This window comes from Anomaloglossus baeobatrachus, chromosome 6 (assembly GCF_048569485.1).
Source record: "Anomaloglossus baeobatrachus isolate aAnoBae1 chromosome 6, aAnoBae1.hap1, whole genome shotgun sequence".
NCBI classification, from domain to species: domain Eukaryota; kingdom Metazoa; phylum Chordata; class Amphibia; order Anura; family Aromobatidae; genus Anomaloglossus; species Anomaloglossus baeobatrachus.
In genome coordinates this window covers 582,652,198-582,670,887 of record NC_134358.1, presented here as the reverse complement: position 1 = coordinate 582,670,887, position 18,690 = coordinate 582,652,198, and the positions used below count along the sequence as shown (strand labels likewise).

At 60.1% G+C, this 18,690-nt stretch overlaps 1 protein-coding gene across 6 annotated transcripts in view; it reads right to left on the bottom strand.

Annotated features, from left to right (window-relative positions):
- Positions 1-18,690, bottom strand: part of ASB10 (ankyrin repeat and SOCS box containing 10) — a 187,331-nt gene that overhangs the window by 134,970 nt on the left and 33,671 nt on the right. The window contains exon 1 of one of the 6 annotated variants that reach the window (XM_075315945.1): positions 153-871. The exons of 4 other annotated variants lie outside the window; for them this stretch is intronic. In XM_075315945.1, the coding sequence (XP_075172060.1) occupies positions 153-345 (193 nt within the window). In that variant the 5' untranslated portion in view covers positions 346-871. Of the gene's footprint in view, positions 1-152; positions 872-18,690 lie in introns of those variants that run through there. One more of the 6 variants, XM_075315949.1, reaches the window with a different exon arrangement.

Genomic DNA, 18,690 nt, shown 5'->3' with positions numbered 1-18,690 from the left:
TTAGACTTCTTGGGTCAGTCTTTACTGAGGGGTCATCCATTCCTATAGTCTCTCACGTTTGATGTGTCTGACATTTGGGGACCTTGACTCTTGGGGTGTCTAACTTCTAGAGTGTCTGACTTCTAGGGTGCACCACCATCTCAGTCACATACGCAGGGCTGTGGTGTTGTACCGGTAATTCCTCCATTCATCCACGTCACTTGTATCAAATACGGAGTTGGGGTTAATGATGTCGCCTGATGTTTCCAGCAGACTCTGCACGATCTCTGTGTCCCCGGACAGAAGGGACAGCCAGTAATGTAGGGCAGGGCCGCCCGCCCTCCGAGTCACTATCACCCCAGACATGGCCTCTGGCGATCAGTCTGCGCTCTCTCCCCCGTCTGTGGGGATCAGTCTGCCCTCTCTCCCCTGTCTCTGGGGATCAGTCTACCCTCTCTCCTGTCTGTGGGGATCAGTCTGCCCTCTCTCCCCTGTCTCTGGCGATCAGTCTGCGCTCTCTCCCCCGTCTGTGGGGATCAGTCTGCGCTCTCTCCCCTGTCTGTGGGGATCAGTCTGCCCTCTCTCCCCCGTCTATAGGGATCAGTCTGCGCTCTCTCCCCCGTCTGTGGGGATCAGTCTGCCCTCTCTCCCCCGTCTATGGGGATCAGTCTGCGCTCTCTACCCTGTCTCTGGGGATCAGTCTGCCCTCTCCCCTGTCTGTGGGGATCAGTTTGCCCTCTCTCCCCCGTCTGTGGGGATCAGTCTGCCCTCTCTCCCCTGTCTGTGGGGATCAGTCTGCCCTCTCTCTCCTGTCTCTGGGGATCAGTCTGCGCTCTCTCCCCTGTCTGTGGGGATCAGTCTGCCCTCTCTCCCCTGTCTGTGGGGATCAGTCTGCCCTCTCTCCCCTGTCTCTGGGGATCAGTCTGCGCTCTCCCCCCTGTCTGTGGGGATCAGTCTGCCCTCTCTCCCCTGTCTCTGGGGATCAGTCTGCCCTCTCTCCCCTGTCTGTGGGGATCAGTCTGCGCTCTCTCCCCTGTCTGTGGGGATCAGTCTGCGCTCTCTCCCCTGTCTCTGGGGATCAGTCTGCGCTCTCTCCCCTGTCTCTGGGGATCAGTCTGCGCTCTCTCCCCTGTCTGTGGGGATCAGTCTGCCCTCTCTCCTGTCTCTGGGGATCAGTCTGCCCTCTCTCCCCTGTCTGTGGGGATCAGTCTGCCCTCTCTCCTGTCTCTGGGGATCAGTCTGCCCTCTCTCCCCTGTCTGTGGGGATCAGTCTGCCCTCTCTCCTGTCTGTGGGGATCAGTCTGCCCTCTCTCCTGTCTCTGGGGATCAGTCTACCCTCTCTCCCCTGTCTGTGGGGATCAGTCTGCCCTCTCTCCCCTGTCTCTGGGGATCAGTCTGCCCTCTCTCCTGTCTCTGGGGATCAGTCTGCCCTCTCTCTCCTGTCTCTGGGGATCAGTCTGCCCTCTCTCCCCTGTCTCTGGGGATCAGTCTGCCCTCTCTCCCCTGTCTCTGGGGATCAGTCTGCCCTCTCTCCCCTGTCTGTGGGGATCAGTCTGCCCTCTCTCCCCTGTCTCTGGGGATCAGTCTGCGCTCTCTCCCCTGTCTGTGGGGATCAGTCTGCGCTCTCTCTCCTGTCTCTGGGGATCAGTCTGCCCTCTCCCCTGTCTGTGGGGATCAGTCTGCCCTCTCTCCCCTGTCTCTGGGGATCAGTCTGCCCTCTCTCCCCTGTCTGTGGGGATCAGTCTGCCCTCTCTCCCCTGTCTCTGGGGATCAGTCTGCCCTCTCTCCCCTGTCTCTGGGGATCAGTCTGCGCTCTCTCCCCTGTCTGTGGGGATCAGTCTGCCCTCTCTCCCCTGTCTCTGGGGATCAGTCTGCCCTCTCTCCCCTGTCTGTGGGGATCAGTCTACCCTCTCTCTCCTGTCTCTGGAGATCAGTCTACCCTCTCTCCCCTGTCTGTGGGGATCAGTCTGCCCTCTCTCCCCTGTCTGTGGGGATCAGTCTGCCCTCTCTCCCCTGTCTGTGGGGATCAGTCTGCCCTCTCTCCTGTCTCTGGGGATCAGTCTGCCCTCTCTCCTGTCTCTGGGGATCAGTCTGCGCTCTCTCCCCTGTCTGTGGGGATCAGTCTGCCCTCTCTCCTGTCTCTGGGGATCAGTCTGCCCTCTCTCCTGTCTCTGGGGATCAGTCTGCTCTCTCCCCTGTCTGTGGGGATCAGTCTGCCCTCTCTCCTGTCTCTGGGGATCAGTCTGCCCTCTCTCCTGTCTCTGGGGATCAGTCTGCCCTCTCTCCTGTCTCTGGGGATCAGTCTGCCCTCTCTCCCCTGTCTCTGGGAATCAGTCTGCCCTCTCTCCCCTGTCTGTGGGGATCAGTCTGCGCTCTCTCCCCTGTCTCTGGGGATCAGTCTGCGCTCTCTCCCCTGTCTCTGGGGATCAGTCTGCCCTCTCTCCCCTGTCTCTGGGAATCAGTCTGCCCTCTCTCCCCTGTCTGTGGGGATCAGTCTGCGCTCTCTCCCCTGTCTCTGGGGATCAGTCTGCCCTCTCTCCCCCGTCTGTGGGGATCAGTCTGCCCTCTCTCCCCTGTCTGTGGGGATCAGTCTGCGCTCTCTCCCCTGTCTGTGGGGATCAGTCTGCCCTCTCTCCCCTGTCTCTGGGGATCAGTCTGCCCTCTCTCCTGTCTCTGGGGATCAGTCTGCCCTCTCTCCCCTGTCTCTGGGAATCAGTCTGCCCTCTCTCCCCTGTCTGTGGGGATCAGTCTGCGCTCTCTCCCCTGTCTCTGGGGATCAGTCTGCCCTCTCTCCCCTGTCTGTGGGGATCAGTCTGCGCTCTCTCTCCTGTCTCTGGGGATCAGTCTGCCCTCTCTCCTGTCTCTGGGGATCAGTCTGCGCTCTCTCCCCTGTCTGTGGGGATCAGTCTGCGCTCTCTCTCCTGTCTCTGGGGATCAGTCTGCGCTCTCTCCCCTGTCTGTGGGGATCAGTCTGCCCTCTCTCCCCCGTCTCTGGGGATCAGTCTGCGCTCTCTCCCCTGTCTGTGGGGATCAGTCTGCGCTCTCTCTCCTGTCTCTGGGGATCAGTCTGCCCTCTCCCCTGTCTGTGGGGATCAGTCTGCCCTCTCTCCCCCGTCTCTGGGGATCAGTCTGCCCTCTCTCCCCTGTCTCTGGGGATCAGTCTGCGCTCTCTCCCCTGTCTGTGGGGATCAGTCTGCGCTCTCTCCCCTGTCTGTGGGGATCAGTCTGCCCTCTCTCCCCTGTCTCTGGGGATCAGTCTGCCCTCTCTCTCCTGTCTCTGGGGATCAGTCTGCCCTCTCTCCCCTGTCTCTGGGGATCAGTCTGCGCTCTCTCCCCTGTCTGTGGGGATCAGTCTGCCCTCTCCCCTGTCTCTGGGGATCAGTCTGCCCTCTCTCCCCTGTCTGTGGGGATCAGTCTGCCCTCTCTCCTGTCTGTGGGGATCAGTCTGCCCTCTCTCTCCTGTCTCTGGGGATCAGTCTGCCCTCTCTCCCCTGTCTGTGGGGATCAGTCTGCCCTCTCTCCCCTGTCTGTGGGGATCAGTCTGCCCTCTCTCCCCTGTCTGTGGGGATCAGTCTGCCCTCTCTCTCCTGTCTCTGGGGATCAGTCTGCCCTCTCTCCCCTGTCTGTGGGGATCAGTCTGCCCTCTCTCCCCTGTCTGTGGGGATCAGTCTGCCCTCTCTCTCCTGTCTCTGGGGATCAGTCTGCCCTCTCTCCCCTGTCTCTGGGGATCAGTCTGCGCTCTCTCCCCTGTCTGTGGGGATCAGTCTGCCCTCTCTCTCCTGTCTGTGGGGATCAGTCTGCGCTCTCTCCCCTGTCTGTGGGGATCAGTCTGCCCTCTCTCTCCTGTCTCTGGGGATCAGTCTGCCCTCTCTCCTGTCTCTGGGGATCAGTCTGCGCTCTCTCCCCTGTCTGTGGGGATCAGTCTGCGCTCTCTCCCCTGTCTGTGGGGATCAGTCTGCCCTCTCTCCCCTGTCTCTGGGGATCAGTCTGCGCTCTCTCCCCTGTCTGTGGGGATCAGTCTGCCCTCTCTCTCCTGTCTCTGGGGATCAGTCTGCCCTCTCTCCCCTGTCTCTGGGGATCAGTCTACCCTCTCTCCCCTGTCTGTGGGGATCAGTCTGCGCTCTCTCCCCTGTCTGTGGGGATCAGTCTGCCCTCTCTCTCCTGTCTCTGGGGATCAGTCTGCCCTCTCTCCCCTGTCTGTGGGGATCAGTCTGCCCTCTCTCCCCTGTCTGTGGGGATCAGTCTGCCCTCTCTCCCCTGTCTGTGGGGATCAGTCTGCCCTCTCTCCCCTGTCTCTGGGGATCAGTCTGCGCTCTCTCCCCTGTCTCTGGGGATCAGTCTGCCCTCTCTCCCCTGTCTCTGGGGATCAGTCTGCGCTCTCTCCCCTGTCTGTGGGGATCAGTCTGCGCTCTCTCCCCTGTCTGTGGGGATCAGTCTGCCCTCTCTCCCCTGTCTGTGGGGATCAGTCTGCCCTCTCTCCCCTGTCTCTGGCGATCAGTCTGCCCTCTCTCCCCTGTCTGTGGGGATCAGTCTGCCCTCTCTCCCCTGTCTGTGGGGATCAGTCTGCCCTCTCTCCCCTGTCTCTGGCGATCAGTCTGCCCTCTCTCCCCTGTCTCTGGGGGTCAGTCTGCCCTCTCTCCCCTGTCTGTGGGGATCAGTCTACCCTCTCTCCCCTGTCTGTGGGGATCAGTCTGCCCTCTCTCTCCTGTCTCTGGGGATCAGTCTACCCTCTCTCCCCTGTCTGTGGGGATCAGTCTGCCCTCTCTCTCCTGTCTCTGGGGATCAGTCTGCCCTCTCTCCTGTCTCTGGGGATCAGTCTGCCCTCTCTCTCCTGTCTCTGGGGATCAGTTTGCCCTCTCTCCCCTGTCTGTGGGGATCAGTCTGCCCTCTCTCCCCTGTCTGTGGGGATCAGTCTGCGCTCTCTCTCCTGTCTCTGGGGATCAGTCTACCCTCTCTCCCCTGTCTGTGGGGATCAGTCTACCCTCTCTCCCCTGTCTGTGGGGATCAGTCTGCCCTCTCTCTCCTGTCTCTGGGGATCAGTCTGCCCTCTCTCCCCTGTCTGTGGGGATCAGTCTACCCTCTCTCCCCTGTCTGTGGGGATCAGTCTGCCCTCTCTCCCCTGTCTGTGGGGATCAGTCTGCCCTCTCTCCCCTGTCTGTGGGGATCAGTCTGCCCTCTCTCCCCTGTCTGTGGGGATCAGTCTGCCCTCTCTCCCCTGTCTGTGGGGATCAGTCTACCCTCTCTCCCCTGTCTGTGGGGATCAGTCTGCCCTCTCTCCCCTGTCTGTGGGGATCAGTCTGCCCTCTCTCCCCTGTCTGTGGGGATCAGTCTGCCCTCTCTCCCCTGTCTGTGGGGATCAGTCTACCCTCTCTCCCCTGTCTCTGGGGATCAGTCTGCCCTCTCTCCTGTCTCTGGGGATCAGTCTGCCCTCTCTCCTGTCTATAGGGATCAGTCTGCGCTCTCTCCCCTGTCTGTGGGGATCAGTCTGCACTCTCTCCTGTCTGTGGGGATCAGTCTGCGCTCTCCCCTGTCTGTGGGGATCAGTCTGCCCTCTCTCCCCTGTCTCTGGGGATCAGTCTGCCCTCTCTCCCCTGTCTGTGGGGATCAGTCTGCCCTCTCTCCTGTCTCTGGGGATCAGTCTGCCCTCTCGCCCCTGTCTGTGGGGATCAGTCTACCCTCTCTCCCCTGTCTGTGGGGATCAGTCTGCCCTCTCTCCCCTGTCTGTGGGGATCAGTCTGCCCTATCTCCCCTGTCTGTGGGGATCAGTCTGCGCTCTCTCCCCTGTCTCTGGGGATCAGTCTGCGCTCTCTCCCCTGTCTCTGGGGATCAGTCTGCCCTCTCCCCTGTCTCTGGGGATCAGTCTGCGCTCTCTCCTGTCTCTTGGGATCAGTCTGCCCTATCTCCCCTGTCTGTGGGGATCAGTCTGCGCTCTCTCTCCCCTGTCTGTGGGGATCAGTCTGCCCTCTCTCCCCTGTCTGTGGGGATCAGTCTACCCTCTCTCTCCTGTCTCTGGGGATCAGTCTACCCTCTCTTCCCTGTCTGTGGGGATCAGTCTGCGCTCTCTCTCCTGTCTCTGGGGATCAGTCTGCCCTCTCTCCCCTGTCTGTGGGGATCAGTCTGCGCTCTCTCCCCTGTCTCTGGGGATCAGTCTGCCCTCTCTCCCCTGTCTCTGGGGATCAGTCTGCCCTCTCTCCCCTGTCTGTGGGGATCAGTCTACCCTCTCTCCCCTGTCTCTGGGGATCAGTCTGCCCTCTCTCCCCTGTCTGTGGGGATCAGTCTACCCTCTCTCTCCTGTCTCTGGGGATCAGTCTACCCTCTCTTCCCTGTCTGTGGGGATCAGTCTGCCCTCTCTCCCCTGTCTGTGGGGATCAGTCTGCCCTCTCTCTCCTGTCTCTGGGGATCAGTCTGCCCTCTCTCCCCTGTCTCTTGGGATCAGTCTGCCCTCTCTCCCCTGTCTCTGGGGATCAGTCTGCCCTCTCTCCCCTGTCTGTGGGGATCAGTCTGCCCTCTCTCCCCTGTCTCTTGGGATCAGTCTGCCCTCTCTCCCCTGTCTGTGGGGATCAGTCTGCCCTCTCTCTCCTGTCTCTGGGGATCAGTCTGCCCTCTCTCTCCTGTCTCTGGGGATCAGTCTGCCCTCTCTCTCCTGTCTCTGGGGATCAGTCTGCCCTCTCTCTCCTGTCTCTGGGGATCAGTCTGCCCTCTCTCCCCTGTCTCTTGGGATCAGTCTGCCCTCTCTCCCCTGTCTGTGGGGATCAGTCTGCCCTCTCTCTCCTGTCTCTGGGGATCAGTCTGCCCTCTCTCTCCTGTCTCTGGGGATCAGTCTGCCCTCTCTCCCCTGTCTCTGGGGATCAGTCTGCCCTCTCTCCCCTGTCTGTGGGGATCAGTCTGCCCTCTCTCCCCTGTCTGTGGGGATCAGTCTGCCCTCTCTCCCCTGTCTCTTGGGATCAGTCTGCCCTATCTCCCCTGTCTGTGGGGATCAGTCTGCGCTCTCTCTCCCCTGTCTGTGGGGATCAGTCTGCGCTCTCTCTCCCCTGTCTGTGGGGATCAGTCTGCGCTCTCTCTCTCCTGTCTCTGGGGATCAGTCTACCCTCTCTCCCCTGTCTGTGGGGATCAGTCTGCGCTCTCTCCCCTGTCTCTGGGGATCAGTCTGCCCTCTCTCCCCTGTCTCTTGGGATCAGTCTGCCCTCTCTCCTGTCTGTGGGGATCAGTCTGCCCTCTCTCCTGTCTCTGGGGATCAGTCTGCGCTCTCTCCCCTGTCTCTGGGGATCAGTCTGCGCTCTCTCCCCTGTCTGTGGGGATCAGTCTGCCCTCTCTCCCCTGTCTGTGGGGATCAGTCTGCCCTCTCTCCCCTGTCTCTGGGGATCAGTCTGCCCTCTCTCCCCTGTCTGTGGGGATCAGTCTGCCCTCTCTCCCCTGTCTCTGGGGATCAGTCTGCGCTCTCTCCCCTGTCTCTGGGGATCAGTCTGCGCTCTCTCCCCTGTCTGTGGGGATCAGTCTGCCCTCTCTCCCCTGTCTCTGGGGATCAGTCTGCGCTCTCTCCCCTGTCTCTGGGGATCAGTCTGCCCTCTCCCCTGTCTCTGGGGATCAGTCTGCCCTCTCTCCCCTGTCTGTTGGGATCAGTCTGCCCTCTCTCCCCTGTCTCTGGGGATCAGTCTGCCCTCTCCCCTGTCTCTGGGGATCAGTCTGCGCTCTCTCCTGTCTCTTGGGATCAGTCTGCCCTCTCTCCCCTGTCTGTTGGGATCAGTCTGCCCTCTCTCCCCTGTCTCTGGGGATCAGTCTGCCCTCTCCCCTGTCTCTGGGGATCAGTCTGCGCTCTCTCCTGTCTCTGGGGATCAGTCTGCCCTCTCGCCCCTGTCTGTGGGGATCAGTCTGCGCTCTCTCTCCCCTGTCTGTGGGGATCAGTCTGCCCTCTCTCCCCTGTCTCTGGGGATCAGTCTGCCCTCTCTCCCCTGTCTGTGGGGATCAGTCTGCCCTCTCTCCCCTGTCTGTGGGGATCAGTCTGCGCTCTCTCCCCTGTCTCTGGGGATCAGTCTGCCCTCTCTCCTGTCTCTGGGGATCAGTCTGCGCTCTCTCCCCTGTCTCTGGGGATCAGTCTGCCCTCTCTCCCCTGTCTCTGGGGATCAGTCTGCCCTCTCTCCCCTGTCTCTGGGGATCAGTCTGCCCTCTCTCCCCTGTCTCTGGGGATCAGTCTGCCCTCTCTCCCCTGTCTGTGGGGATCAGTCTGCCCTCTCTCCCCTGTCTCTGGGGATCAGTCTACCCTCTCTCCTGTCTGTGGGGATCAGTCTGCGCTCTCTCCCCTGTCTCTGGGGATCAGTCTGCGCTCTCTCCCCTGTCTCTGGGGATCAGTCTGCGCTCTCTCCCCTGTCTCTGGGGATCAGTCTGCCCTATCTCCCCTGTCTGTGGGGATCAGTCTGCGCTCTCTCTCCCCTGTCTGTGGGGATCAGTCTGCCCTCTCTCCTGTCTCTGGGGATCAGTCTACCCTCTCTCCCCTGTCTGTGGGGATCAGTCTACCCTCTCTCCCCTGTCTCTGGGGATCAGTCTGCCCTCTCTCCCCTGTCTCTTGGGATCAGTCTGCCCTATCTCCCCTGTCTGTGGGGATCAGTCTGCGCTCTCTCCCCTGTCTCTGGGGATCAGTCTGCGCTCTCTCCCCTGTCTCTGGGGATCAGTCTGCCCTCTCCCCTGTCTCTGGGGATCAGTCTGCGCTCTCTCCTGTCTCTTGGGATCAGTCTGCCCTATCTCCCCTGTCTGTGGGGATCAGTCTGCGCTCTCTCTCCCCTGTCTCTGGGGATCAGTCTGCCCTCTCTCCCCTGTCTCTGGGGATCAGTCTGCGCTCTCTCCCCTGTCTCTGGGGATCAGTCTGCCCTCTCTCCCCTGTCTCTGGGGATCAGTCTGCCCTCTCTCCCCTGTCTGTGGGGATCAGTCTGCGCTCTCTCCCCTGTCTCTGGGGATCAGTCTACCCTCTCTCCTGTCTGTGGGGATCAGTCTGCCCTCTCTCCCCTGTCTGTGGGGATCAGTCTGCGCTCTCTCCCCTGTCTCTGGGGATCAGTCTGCCCTCTCTCCCCTGTCTCTGGGGATCAGTCTGCCCTCTCTCCCCTGTCTCTGGGGATCAGTCTGCGCTCTCTCCCCTGTCTCTGGGGATCAGTCTGCCCTCTCTCCCCTGTCTCTGGGGATCAGTCTGCCCTCTCTCCCCTGTCTGTGGGGATCAGTCTGCGCTCTCTCCCCTGTCTGTGGGGATCAGTCTGCCCTCTCTCCTGTCTGTGGGGATCAGTCTGCGCTCTCCCCTGTCTGTGGGGATCAGTCTGCCCTCTCCCCTGTCTCTGGGGATCAGTCTGCCCTCTCTCCCCTGTCTCTGGGGATCAGTCTGCCCTCTCTCCCCTGTCTGTGGGGATCAGTCTGCGCTCTCTCCCCTGTCTGTGGGGATCAGTCTGCCCTCTCTCCCCTGTCTCTGGGGATCAGTCTGCCCTCTCTCCCCTGTCTGTGGGGATCAGTCTGCCCTCTCTCCCCTGTCTCTGGGGATCAGTCTGCCCTCTCTCTCCTGTCTCTGGGAATCAGTCTGCCCTCTCTCTCCTGTCTGTGGGGATCAGTCTGCCCTCTCTCTCCTGTCTGTGGGGATCAGTCTGCCCTCTCTCCCCTGTCTGTGGGGATCAGTCTGCCCTCTCTCCCCTGTCTGTGGGGATCAGTCTGCGCTCTCCCCTGTCTGTGGGGATCAGTCTGCGCTCTCTCCCCTGTCTGTGGGGATCAGTCTGCCCTCTCTCCCCTGTCTCTGGGGATCAGTCTGCCCTCTCTCCCCTGTCTCTGGGGATCAGTCTGCCCTCTCTCCCCTGTCTCTGGGGATCAGTCTGCCCTCTCTCTCCTGTCTCTGGGAATCAGTCTGCGCTCTCTCCCCTGTCTGTGGGGATCAGTCTGCGCTCTCCCCTGTCTGTGGGGATCAGTCTGCCCTCTCCCCTGTCTGTGGGGATCAGTCTGCCCTCTCTCCCCTGTCTCTGGGGATCAGTCTGCCCTCTCTCCTGTCTCTGGGGATCAGTCTGCGCTCTCTCCCCTGTCTGTGGGGATCAGTCTGCCCTCTCCCCTGTCTGTGGGGATCAGTCTGCCCTCTCTCCCCTGTCTCTGGGGATCAGTCTGCCCTCTCTCCCCTGTCTCTGGGGATCAGTCTGCCCTCTCTCCTGTCTGTGGGGATCAGTCTGCCCTCTCCCCTGTCTGTGGGGATCAGTCTGCCCTCTCTCCCCTGTCTCTGGGGATCAGTCTGCCCTCTCTCCCCTGTCTCTGGGGATCAGTCTGCCCTCTCTCCCCTGTCTGTGGGGATCAGTCTGCCCTCTCTCCTGTCTCTGGGGATCAGTCTGCGCTCTCTCCCCTGTCTGTGGGGATCAGTCTGCGCTCTCTCCCCTGTCTCTGGGGATCAGTCTGCCCTCTCTCCCCTGTCTGTGGGGATCAGTCTGCCCTCTCTCCCTGTCTGTGGGGATCAGTCTGCCCTCTCTCCTGTCTCTGGGGATCAGTCTGCCCTCTCTCCCCTGTCTCTGGGGATCAGTCTGCCCTCTCTCCTGTCTCTGGGGATCAGTCTGCGCTCTCTCCCCTGTCTGTGGGGATCAGTCTGCGCTCTCTCCCCTGTCTCTGGGGATCAGTTTGCCCTCTCTCTCCTGTCTCTGGGGATCAGTCTGCGCTCTCTCCCCTGTCTCTGGGGATCAGTCTGCCCTCTCTCCCCTGTCTGTGGGGATCAGTCTGCCCTCTCTCCCCTGTCTCTGGGGATCAGTCTGCCCTCTCTCCCCTGTCTGTGGGGATCAGTCTGCGCTCTCTCCCCTGTCTGTTGGGATCAGTCTGCCCTCTCTCCCCTGTCTCTGGGGATCAGTCTGCCCTCTCTCCTGTCTCTGGGGATCAGTCTGCGCTCTCTCCCCTGTCTGTGGGGATCAGTCTGCCCTCTCCCCTGTCTGTGGGGATCAGTCTGCGCTCTCTCCCCTGTCTCTGGGGATCAGTCTGCGCTCTCTCCCCTGTCTGTGGGGATCAGTCTGCGCTCTCTCCCCTGTCTGTGGGGATCAGTCTGCCCTCTCTCCCCTGTCTGTGGGGATCAGTCTGCGCTCTCTCCCCTGTCTGTGGGGATCAGTCTGCGCTCTCTCTCCTGTCTGTGGGGATCAGTCTGCCCTCTCCCCTGTCTCTGGGGATCAGTCTGCCCTCTCTCCCCTGTCTCTGGGGATCAGTCTGCCCTCTCTCCCCTGTCTGTGGGGATCAGTCTGCCCTCTCTCCCCTGTCTCTGGGGATCAGTCTGCCCTCTCTCCCCTGTCTGTGGGGATCAGTCTGCCCTCTCTCCCCTGTCTGTTGGGATCAGTCTGCCCTCTCTCCCCTGTCTCTGGGGATCAGTCTGCCCTCTCTCCTGTCTCTGGGGATCAGTCTGCGCTCTCTCCCCTGTCTGTGGGGATCAGTCTGCCCTCTCCCCTGTCTGTGGGGATCAGTCTGCGCTCTCTCCCCTGTCTCTGGGGATCAGTCTGCGCTCTCTCCCCTGTCTGTGGGGATCAGTCTGCGCTCTCTCCCCTGTCTGTGGGGATCAGTCTGCCCTCTCTCCCCTGTCTGTGGGGATCAGTCTGCGCTCTCTCCCCTGTCTGTGGGGATCAGTCTGCGCTCTCTCTCCTGTCTGTGGGGATCAGTCTGCCCTCTCTCCCCTGTCTCTGGGGATCAGTCTGCCCTCTCTCCCCTGTCTCTGGGGATCAGTCTGCGCTCTCTCCCCTGTCTGTGGGGATCAGTCTGCGCTCTCCCCCCTGTCTGTGGGGATCAGTCTGCCCTCTCTCCCCTGTCTCTGGGGATCAGTCTGCGCTCTCTCCCCTGTCTGTGGGGATCAGTCTGCCCTCTCCCCTGTCTGTGGGGATCAGTCTGCGCTCTCTCCCCTGTCTCTGGGGATCAGTCTGCGCTCTCTCCCCTGTCTCTGGGGATCAGTCTGCGCTCTCTCCCCTGTCTGTGGGGATCAGTCTGCGCTCTCTCCCCTGTCTGTGGGGATCAGTCTGCCCTCTCCCCTGTCTGTGGGGATCAGTCTGCGCTCTCTCCCCTGTCTCTGGGGATCAGTCTGCGCTCTCTCCCCTGTCTCTGGGGATCAGTCTGCGCTCTCTCCCCTGTCTGTGGGGATCAGTCTGCGCTCTCTCCCCTGTCTCTGGGGATCAGTCTGCCCTCTCTCCCCTGTCTGTGGGGATCAGTCTGCCCTCTCTCCTGTCTGTGGGGATCAGTCTGCGCTCTCTCCCCTGTCTGTGGGGATCAGTCTGCCCTCTCTCCCCTGTCTGTGGGGATCAGTCTGCCCTCTCTCCCCTGTCTGTGGGGATCAGTCTGCCCTCTCTCCTGTCTGTGGGGATCAGTCTGCGCTCTCTCTCCTGTCTCTGGGGATCAGTCTGCCCTCTCTCCCCTGTCTGTGGGGATCAGTCTGCCCTCTCTCCTGTCTGTGGGGATCAGTCTGCGCTCTCTCCCCTGTCTCTGGGGATCAGTCTGCGCTCTCTCCCCTGTCTGTGGGGATCAGTCTGCGCTCTCTCCCCTGTCTCTGGGGATCAGTCTGCCCTCTCTCCCCTGTCTGTGGGGATCAGTCTGCCCTCTCTCCTGTCTGTGGGGATCAGTCTGCCCTCTCTCCCCTGTCTCTGGGGATCAGTCTGCCCTCTCTCCCCTGTCTGTGGGGATCAGTCTGCCCTCTCTCCTGTCTGTGGGGATCAGTCTGCCCTCTCTCCTGTCTGTGGGGATCAGTCTGCCCTCTCTCCCCTGTCTCTGGGGATCAGTCTGCGCTCTCTCCCCTGTCTGTGGGGATCAGTCTACCCTCTCTCCCCTGTCTCTGGGGATCAGTCTGCCCTCTCTCCCCTGTCTGTGGGGATTAGTCTACCCTCTCTCCCCTGTCTGTGGGGATCAGTCTGCCCTCTCTCCTGTCTGTGGGGATCAGTCTGCCCTCTCTCCCCTATCTCTGGGGATCAGTCTGCGCTCCCTTCCCTGTCTGTGGGGATCAGTCTGCGCTCTCTCCCCTGTCTGTGGGGATCAGTCTGCGCTCTCTCCCCTGTCTGTGGGGATCAGTCTGCGCTCTCTCCCCTGTCTGTGGGGATCAGTCTGCCCTCTCTCCCCTGTCTGTGGGGATCAGTCTGCCCTCTCTCCCCTGTCTGTGGGGATCAGTCTACCCTCTCTCCCCTGTCTGTGGGGATCAGTCTGCGCTCTCTCCCCTGTCTCTGGCGATCAGTCTGCCCTCTCTCCCCTGTCTGTGGGGATCAGTCTGCGCTCTCTCCCCTGTCTGTGGGGATCAGTCTGCCCTCTCTCCCCTGTCTGTGGGGATCAGTCTGCGCTCTCTCCCCTGTCTGTGGGGATCAGTCTGCCCTCTCTCCCCTGTCTGTGGGGATCAGTCTGCGCTCTCTCCCCTGTCTGTGGGGATCAGTCTGCCCTCTCTCCTGTCTCTGGGGATCAGTCTGCCCTCTCTCCCCCGTCTGTGGGGATCAGTCTGCACTCTCCCCTGTCTCTGGGGATCAGTCTGCGCTCTCTCCCCTGTCTGTGGGGATCAGTCTGCGCTCTCTCCCCTGTCTGTGGGGATCAGTCTACCCTCTCTCCCCTGTCTGTGGGGATCAGTCTGCCCTCTCTCTCCTGTCTCTGGGGATCAGTCTGCCCTCTCTCTCCTGTCTCTGGGGATCAGTCTGCCCTCTCTCCCCCGTCTGTGGGGATCAGTCTGCGCTCTCTCCCCTGTCTGTGGGGATCAGTCTGCGCTCTCTCCCCTGTCTCTGGGGATCAGTCTGCGCTCTCTCCCCTGTCTGTGGGGATCAGTCTGCGCTCTCCCCCCTGTCTCTGGGGATCAGTCTGCGCTCTCTCCCCTGTCTCTGGGGATCAGTCTGCGCTCTCTCCCCTGTCTCTGGGGATCAGTCTGCGCTCTCTCCCCTGTCTCTGGGGATCAGTCTGCGCTCTCTCCCCTGTCTGTGGGGATCAGTCTACCCTCTCTCCCCCGTCTGTGGGGATCAGTCTGCGCTCTCTCTCCTGTCTCTGGGGATCAGTCTGCGCTCTCTCTCCTGTCTCTGGGGATCAGTCTGCCCTCTCTCCCCTGTCTCTGGGAATCAGTCTGCCCTCTCTCCCCTGTCTCTGGGGATCAGTCTGCGCTCTCTCTCCTGTCTCTGGGGATCAGTCTGCCCTCTCTCCCCTGTCTCTGGGGATCAGTCTGCCCTCTCTCCTGTCTCTGGGGATCAGTCTACCCTCTCACCCCTGTCTGTGGGGATCAGTCTGCGCTCTCTCCCCTGTCTGTGGGGATCAGTCTACCCTCTCTCCCCTGTCTGTGGGGATCAGTCTGCGCTCTCCCCCCTGTCTGTGCAGAGCTCGTCTTTTCTGCGTCGTCTCCTCTGTCTCTTCTGTCCACTCTCTGGTGCCCCCTGGCTGTCATCTATATATAAAGCTGTCGCTACGTCTAATATTAACCTCAGTGCTGGCTCCAGACGAGGAGGAAACATCTACAGCATGGACCTCAGAATGGGAGCTGTAACTGGATCCCGCCCGTCACCGGACCCCGCTGTGACCACATGATGGGGGTCATACACTGGATCCCACGGTTACTGGACCCCGCTGCGACTACATGTTGGGGGTCATACACTGGATCTGTAGCGCCCCTGATTACATCAGGGTGCTACAATGAACTGCATCCTGTCCCGCAGGGTGCAGGGCCTACCCCACCCCCCCCCCATGGTTCCAGGCTCCAATCAACAGTGTCATTAACACCCGCACTAAAAATCCCAACCACACCTCACACCATGACCTGTACAGACACACCAGTGGGTTGGTCAGGTTGGAGCAGGGCCGCCCACCTAGAGGTCAGGCAGACTGGTAGGAGGGGGAGACGAGGAATTGAGAGTTAGCCCTCAAAGAGTGAGGAGCTAGGGAGTTGGAGCTCCCAGGGAGGCAACAGGTTGGGTCGCAGGAGTCGGAAACCCGGTCGCAGGGTATTGGAGAGGTGAAACAGACTTAGTTTTGGAGAACGGTCGGCACCAGAAGTCTAGTAACCGGACTGGTACCTAGCACGGCGGGGTACTGGACCCTAGATCAGGGAGTAGCTTCACGCAACCTGATAATTCACCTGTGGAGGATAGTCTCTTTATGAACTTTCCCCAAGAGCTCAGAGATTGAAGGCGCAGGGGATAGCGTTCTCCAAACTACACAATCCACTAAATTCTCAAGTGCCAGCCATCAAGAGCACAGCTGCCATACACACGGGTAGTGGGGCCCCGAAAGCTTCAAGCCAAGGGGCCACAACGGTCAATCAATTTATGCACAGAGGCAGGGCTCCAGACTTACGAAGTGACACTGGTGGGAGCGGGACCTGGACGGGCTCCCCTCGTAGAGACTGCGGTGCCTTTGGTTTACCATCTATGTGAGTGTCTGCTTATTCCACCCAATCCAGCACCACGACTACCGCTGTGAGTAATCTGACCCCTACACACTGCTTTTCAAGGCCAAGCCACCCATTTACCAAATCCCCACTGTCCGGGGCCTTCCCTACCTGAGGAGGGACTGACACCTGGCTGCCCCCACACCATCTTCCCCAATACTCCCTTCGGCAGCGGCGGTACTCCCTTCGGCAGCAGCGGTACTCCCCTTTACTGCAATCCACAGGTGGCGTCATGAACATTCATCCCCTGTAAATACCCTCTTTACATTTGAGTGGCCGCAAGCCCCCGGATCTGGAGACCCTCAGGCCACAGCAACCCCGGATCCAAGCAGTTCGACTGCTGCGAGGGCGGCACACCTCAAATTTCTTGGCGTCACGAACAGGATTCAAACTGGGCCCGCTAACCTGGGTGACGTGCGCCTTACAGAACTGTCCTAATCTAAAAAGTGACTGTAAAATTACCTTGCCGCCATTTTGGCCGCCATATTTTGGTGCCAAAAACAACAACTGCGCCATCATCCCCGGCAAAAGGGCGCGAAGCCAAATCCCCGCCCCTCGTCCTGAAAGCGCGCCCGGAAACCGGTAGTGGCCAGACCTGGAAGTTCCCAGAGATCCCCTGTTCCAAAGAGCCTGGTGACGAAAAACCGAGGAGTGGAGACAGGATGTGAAGGCAGAGATTGGCGCAGGGACACCAGGACTCTGCATTAAAGTTCCTGGTAGGAGAAGCAGCAAGATGTCGGAACAACGAGACTGGTCACTTGAAAGTTCTGTTCCTGGGATGACTGCCTGGATCGGGATGAGGAGCGTGGCCGCGGCGGTGCGGGCCCGCAAGATGGAAGCCCTGCGTGTTGAGCAGGTAAGCAGAAGCTCAGGTCCGGTCGATCCGGCCTTCCCGGCCGCAGAACCCGGTCTGCCCCTGGCCACCACTACCGTCATACCACCTCCTCTGTCCTCGATTGAATCTGCCGTCGAGACACTGCCCGCAACACAGGTAGTGGAAACCCCGATCCCCGCGGAGGACAACCAGGCCGAAGCGCCTCCAGCATCACCACCGGCTAGACCAGGCCAGTCCGCAGACGCTGATCAAGTTGTCCCAGTCCCCATCGCCTCAGACCCGGAGGAGATGGAGGAAGATATAGATTCGGGTTCCAGTACACCGGAACCAGCCTGGGTCCTGCGCTTTGGAGGAAATGACTACTGAATCTCCCTGCCAGTACGTTCGGTGCCGGAGGTGCTGGTGATGGAGTGTGAAGAGGAAGCCACCTCAGATGACGAGTTTCCGGCTGATACCATTGATGTTGTGGTGCCAATCTGCCGCCGCTGCGGCCTGCCAGGGCACTTTGCTAGAGTGTGTCCGGGGATGGGTCGCAGACGGTGGTCCGGGACCACAGGAGTCGGAAACCTGGTCGCAGGGTATTGGAGAGGTGTAACAGACTTAGTTTTGGAGAACGGTCGGCACCAGACGTCCAGTAACCGGACCGGTACCGAGCATGACGGGGTACTGGACCCTAGATCAAGGAGTAGCTTAACGCAACCGGATAATTCACCTGTGGAGGATAGTCTCTTTATGAACTTTCCCCAAGAGCTCAGAGATTAAAGGCGCGGGGAATATTTGTTCTCCAAACTACACAACCCACTAAAATCCCAAGTGCCAGCCATCAAGAGCACAGCTGCCATACACACGGGTAGCAGGACCCCGAAAGCTTCAAGCCGAGGGGCCACAACGGTCAATCAATTCATCCTCTGAGGCAGGGCTCCGGACTTACGAAGTACCAATGGTGGGAGCGGGACCTGAGACTACAGTGCCTAGAGACTTTGGTTTGCCATCTGTGTAAGTGTCTGCTTATTCCACCCAATCCAGCACCAAGACTACCGCTGTGAGTAATCTGACCCCTACACACTGCTTTTCAAGGCCAAGCCACCCGTTTACCAAATCCCCAATGACCGGGGCCTTGCCTACCTGCGGAGGGACTGACACCTGGCTGCCCCCACACCATCTGCCCCGATACTCCCTTCGGCAGCAGCGGTACCCCCCTTTACCGCAACCTGCAGGTGGCGTCACAAACATTCATCCCCTGTAAATACCCCCTTTACATTTGAGTGTCTGCAAGCCCCCGGGTCCGGAGACCTTCAAGCCACAGCAACCCCGGATCCGAGCAGTTCGACTGCTGCAAGGACGGCACACCTCCCCGTCACTAGACCCCGCTGTGACCACATGATGGGGGTCATACACTGGATCCCCCCCGTCACCAGACCCTGCTGTGACCACATGATGGGGGTCATACACTGGATCCCCATCACCAGACCCCGCTGTGACCACATGATGGATGTCATATACTGCATCCCTGTCATCGTAACCCGCTGTGACCACATGATGGGAGTAAAAACTGGATCCTCCAGTCACCAGACCCCACTGTGATAACATGATGGGAGTCATTCACTGGATCCCCCATCGCCGTACCCCGCTGGGACCACATGATGGAGGTCATACAGTGAATCCCTGTCACTAAACCCCTCTGTGACCACATGATGGGGGGGTCATACACTGGATCCCTCAGTCACCAGATTCCGCTGTGACCACATGATGGGGGTCATACACTGGATCCCCCCCGTCACCAGACCCTGCTGTGACCACATGATGGGGGTCATACACTGGATCCCCATCACCAGACCCCGCTGTGACCACATGATGGATGTCATATACTGCATCCCTGTCATCGTAACCCGCTGTGACCACATGATGGGAGTAAAAACTGGATCCTCCAGTCACCAGACCCCACTGTGATAACATGATGGGAGTCATTCACTGGATCCCCCATCGCCGTACCCCGCTGGGACCACATGATGGAGGTCATACAGTGGATCCCTGTCACTAAACCCCTCTGTGACCACATGATGGGGGGGTCATACACTGGATCCCTCAGTCACCAGATTCCGCTGTGACCACATGATGGGGGTCATAAACTGGATCCCGGTCACCAGACCCTGCTGTGACCACATGATGGGGTCATACACTGGATTCCCATCACCAGACCCCACTGTGACCACATGATGGAGGTCATACACTGGATCCCCGTACCCAGACCCCATTTTGACCACATGATGGAGGTCATACACTGGATCCCCCCGTCACCGTACCCCGCTGTGACCACATGATGGGAGTCATACACTGGATCCCCATCACGAGACCCCACTGTGACCACATGATGGGAGTCATACACTGGATCCCCCCATCACCAGATCCTGCTGTGACCACATGATGGGAGTCATACACTGGATCCCCTCATCACCAGACCCTGCTGTTAGCATATTATGGAGGTCATACACTGGATCCCTGTCATCATACCCAGCGG